The sequence below is a fragment of the Alexandromys fortis genome, unplaced genomic scaffold, assembly GCF_014885135.2.
Source record: "Alexandromys fortis isolate MF-2015 unplaced genomic scaffold, M_Fortis_MF-2015_v1.1 scaffold_92, whole genome shotgun sequence".
Lineage (NCBI taxonomy): Eukaryota > Metazoa > Chordata > Mammalia > Rodentia > Cricetidae > Alexandromys > Alexandromys fortis.
The window spans coordinates 7,639,749-7,644,417 of record NW_026067972.1 but is presented as its reverse complement, the minus strand read 5'-3'; the positions used below and the strand labels follow the sequence as shown (position 1 = coordinate 7,644,417).

Sequence of the window (4,669 nt, the reverse complement as noted above, 5' to 3'; positions counted from 1 at the left end):
TGCTGGGAAAAAGAAGCTGAGTGAGTGAGTCGCCATGATGCTCCCACTCCAGACAGACGCAGGTTAAGATCCTCTCTGGTAAGCCAGCTCATGGGCTACACAGAATATTAGAAATGGGTTAGAACAATATGTAAGAGCTAGCCAATAAGAAACTGGACCTAGCCGGGCCAGATAGTGTTTAAAAGAATACAGTTTCCGTGTAATTATTTCTGGGTATAAACTAGCCATGCGGGCGGCCGGGTGCCGGGGACGCAGCCCTGCCGCTCCTATTTCAACAGGACCCGTAGTGGCTACACCCTGATACAAGGACCCTTATATAAGGTGGCAAAAGCGCTTTGCCCCCTTCCGGCAGTCCGAGGCATGGGAGTTTGCAATCCTTGCCCTGTAACTCACAGGGACAGCCAGGTTTCCAGGGCCTTGATGGCTCCAGCCCCTCCTCTCCCTGTCAGTGAATGTACCCAGTCCACCAGAGTGCCAGCAACGGTCAGGAAGCCAGCTCTCAGAACAACAACCTCGTCCCGCTGCAGAAAATAGGGCCCAAGGTCACATTGGCCTTTTTTGGCACAACCTTTACCCTGGTGATTCACTGAGCTTCCTATAACCAAAAAGCCCCACTTCTTGGCACAAGACAAGGAGCTAAAAATAACAACGGCACACTGTCCTCCCAAAGTTCTTACAAGTGTTCCTCACCCCTCACAGAAAATCAGGGGAGCGAACGCTTCCGCTCCCATTGAGCAGAGGGGGCCTGAAGCCCCCCAACCCAATGTGTTCTTGAACTCCCCAGAGACTAAAAGCAAGTGCCCTGCCCCAGCTGGAGGAGGGTTAGCTAGCCGAGCCCCTAGCAAGCCTGCCATCTCAGAGCTGAGTGATGAAGGATCAAGACATCACCCTCGCCTGGATTTGATTTAGACTTTGGCAGATGACTTTGTCTCGTAGAACCTTAATTTCCCCATCTGTAAAATGGGGTGACAACAGTACCTATCTTAGACTGGACATGATGGCACGCTCCCTTAATCCCAGCTCTCAGTGGACAGAGGCAGGTGGACTTTTGTGAGTCTGAGGCCAGTCCGGTCTACGTAGTGAGTTCCAGGACAGCCAGGGCTATGTGGAGAGACCCTTTCTAAAATGATAGTAATAGCTCCTATCTCACAGGTCATTGCAAAGCTTTGGGGAGGGGCTTAGCATCCTAGTGCTTGGTAAGAGGCTGGGAGATGCAGGAAGGGGCAAGGCCTCACGTCCAAGCCTTGGCTTTGCTGTTTGTTCTTTTTTTTTAATATTTATTTATTATGTATACAATATTTGGCCAGAAGAGGGCATCAGACCTCATTACAGATGGTTGTGAGCCACCATGTGGTTGCTGGGAATTGAACTCAGGACCTTTGGAAGAACAGGCAATGCTCTTAACCTCTGAGCCATCTCTCCAGCTCCCTGCTATTTGTTCTTGAGACAGGTCTTCTCATGGCCCCTCAGGAGCTGCTCTCTAACAAAATAAAAGCAAGAGGAAGCCTAGCACGGTGGTAGACACCCTTAATCCCAACACTCGGGAGGTTGGGCAGGAGAAGTTGAGGCTACCCAGAAGTATCCTGTTTTAAATAAACAAACAAAATTTTCAAAGGAAAAACAGCAAGGTAAGAGGACTCACTTGTTGCCAAGCCTGGCAACTGGAGTTTGATTCCCCAGGACCCACAGAGCAGAGAACCCACTCCCATGAGCTCTCCTCCAGCCTTCCAACTCTCACTGGGGGATGTTTGCACCCACACAAAATAGAAAGACGCAAACACACCAAAGGAAAAAATGTAATTTAAAAAATTCAAAAGGAAGGACTAGGGGCGAAACTCGTGATAGAGCACTTGTCACACGCCCAGCTTCCGGGTTTGACCCCCGGCCCCATACTGCCAAAAGAAATTAAAAAAAAAGCAAGCAGATGTGGGCATGTGTCAAGCCCTGGGCAGTTCTTGCTTCCCCTAGGCACCCGCTAGCCTCCCACATTCCAAGGTTTAACAGCCTTCATAGGACTGGAATGTTTGGTCATGAATGAATTACTTCGCCCTGGGTTAAGGAGGGACAAGACTGGCTGTCCTCCCCACAGCTCAGGAGCCAAAGAAGGTAGGGATGGAGGTGAGGGATTCAGAGAGGAGAGGAGAACGCCTGTCAATATAACAGAGAACCTAGTGCGTGCGCATGCACACAAACACAACACACACACACACATACACACACATGCACATGCATGCACGCATGCACACGCACGCATGAACAATTTTTAAAGACTGTTTTTAATTTTTAAGTCCAGGCTGGAGAGATGTTTTTTTGTTTATTATTTTTTCTTTTTTTTTTTTGTTCCCGGGTTCAATTCCCAGCACCCATATGGCAGCTCACAGGAGATCCAACCCTCCCTTCTGGTCTCCACAGACACTTGCACTGGCATACATGACCCACACACGTGTGTGTAAAATCAAAATTAAAGCTGCAAAAGGCAAAATAACAATAACAAATAACAAGGAACCAACTGTCTGTACTGGGTGCTGGTACTTGGCCTCCTCCATGTACATCTGTCTGCTGGCTGGATGCTACTGTGCGCATCTGCCAGCAGAGACTCTAACTCTCTAACAGGTAAATGCACATGGAACTCAGACCCAGCTCCCGAACCCAGGACCTGGGTTTGCACACTAGGAAACTGGGAAGTCAGGCTTGGAGCCAGGGAGCGACCTACTCGGGCCAGCTGGGGATGGTCGGGGTTCGGAGAAGAGCCTACGTGTCCTGAGCCACTCCCCTGTCGTTAATTCTGAATAATTTTATAACCATCCTCCATAGTGAACTTTACCTCTTTCTCTGCCGCATCCGTGAGCACCAGAACCCCCCTCTAGCGACCTCCTGAGTCTCTCCACGACATCTCTTCTCCATCCAAATGAACTTCTCCTCTGGGCCTGTGCTGGGACTCTGCTCCAGAAAAGGCCCCTCATCTGACCCTCCGTCTGCCCTCTTCCCCATCCCTGGCTCTGTCCCCACCCACCCTCCATCCTTCATAATGACACCAGCCTGACAACTGGCTCCTTTCCACAGTTGCCTCCTGAAATCCAAACACGACCGTAACATTTGGCTATTTTTTAAAAAGTGTGTGTGTGCGCGTGCGTGTGATGGCCGCGGGGAACACACGCCCAGTGCGCGTGTAGAGGTCAGAGGATAATCCTCTGGTGCTCCTGTTCTCCACCAGTCTTTACCTTAGCTCCAGGGACTGAACTCAGGTCATCAATCAGACGTGCGCATCAAGCCCCTCAACCTGCTCAGCCTTCTCTTTGTTCCCCTGCTTGTTGGCCTCCCTAGTTTCCCTCAGACCAATTCCCAAAGGTCTCCCCATCTTCCACTGTGTAGCCCAAGACTGGTCTTGAACTTGCCATGTAGCGACAAGACAAAAAGGACTCAAGCGCCCATTGCCCTACCTCAACCTCATCCCACAGGTGAGCTCCACCCTACCCAGATCTCTCCCCACTTTCTCTTGTTTGACTTGTTGATTCGCTGTGTTTCGGTTTTTTTGTTTGGAGACACTTCCTTGCAGTGTAACCCTGGCCAGCTTAGAACTTGCTATGTATACCAGGCTAGCCTCAAATTTGCCCCAGTCCTTGTGCCTCCGCCTCCCAACTGCTGGCATCGCAGACACACACACCCATGCCTTGCCTCTCCATCTCGTTACTATAGGTTCTCCTCTCTCCCTCATCCATCTATCCTGGTCCATCATGAGTCCTTTTCTGTCCCCAAATGATGTCCCTCAATGATGGGAAAGGCCTCTCGACTTTCCTCTGCTTCTCTCCCAAGCTCCCAGCGCAGAGGCAGGGGAAGGACTGTTATGACCCCTGGGATGGACAGGTTAGAGAGCTGCCTTTGCTGCCCGCCCCGACTCACCATCATAACATAGGTGCTCATGGTCTCTGCCAGGAACTCCCGCACCATCTCCTTCTGCAGCACCCCCTGGATGTTCCTGAGCACGGGCCTTGGGGCCATCGTGGCGTTCTGGGTGGACCTGAAGCAGCAGACCAAGTCAACGAACGAAACAGTCAAGTCTGCCTCCTGCCCATCGGCCCTTCAGCTCATGGCTGAGTTAATGGGTAACCTGGTAGCCTCTCCCCATGTACCTTCTCCTCCTGCCCAGGGCAGTAGAAAGAGCTGGGAGGAGAGATACCTGAGAACCGCAGGGTCATGGAGAGGAAGGATGAGCCAGCCAGTCCTCTTCCTCCCTCTGCCCCAGACGGAGCAGGTAGGAGGGGTGGACCAAAATGTGGCCCCTTAGCAAAAAGGATGGACCAGGAGCTGAAAGTGCAGTCTGTATTGATTGTTGTGTGGGGGGGGGCGGAGCAGACGGGAAATAGAGCTTGACTGTGTCTGTCTCTTCGCAGGAGTCAGAGCTGGGGGCCACAAGCCAGGGTTTAGGAGCAGTGGAGCACACGAGATATGGCAGAGTCTGATGCTAGTGTCTAGCAACAGCTCTGAAGCCTGAAAAACAAATCCAGGGTTCTTCAGAAGATGGGGGAGGGGTTCAGCAATGGCACTGGGCTCTGCAACCAGGCCAGCACAGAGATGTTTGTGGTGGAATGAAAGGGGGTGTGGGAGGAGGCAGAGTCTTACTGCCCCGTGTACCCTCAGTGCCAGGCCCACAGGTGGGCAGTCAACATTG

The 4,669-nt window shown here is 51.7% G+C and overlaps 1 protein-coding gene across 2 annotated transcripts in view; it reads right to left on the bottom strand.

Moving 5' to 3' along the window:
* The window catches only part of Aqp7 (aquaporin 7), a 13,853-nt gene extending 9,735 nt beyond the window's left edge, over positions 1-4,118 (bottom strand). The window contains exon 1 of one of the 2 annotated variants that reach the window (XM_050156128.1): positions 3,901-4,118. In XM_050156128.1, the coding sequence (XP_050012085.1) occupies positions 3,901-3,999 (99 nt within the window). In that variant the 5' untranslated portion in view covers positions 4,000-4,118. The remainder of the gene's footprint in view (positions 1-3,900) is intronic. The other variant, XM_050156127.1, reaches the window with a different exon arrangement.
* Between the last annotated feature and the right edge of the window lie 551 nt (positions 4,119-4,669).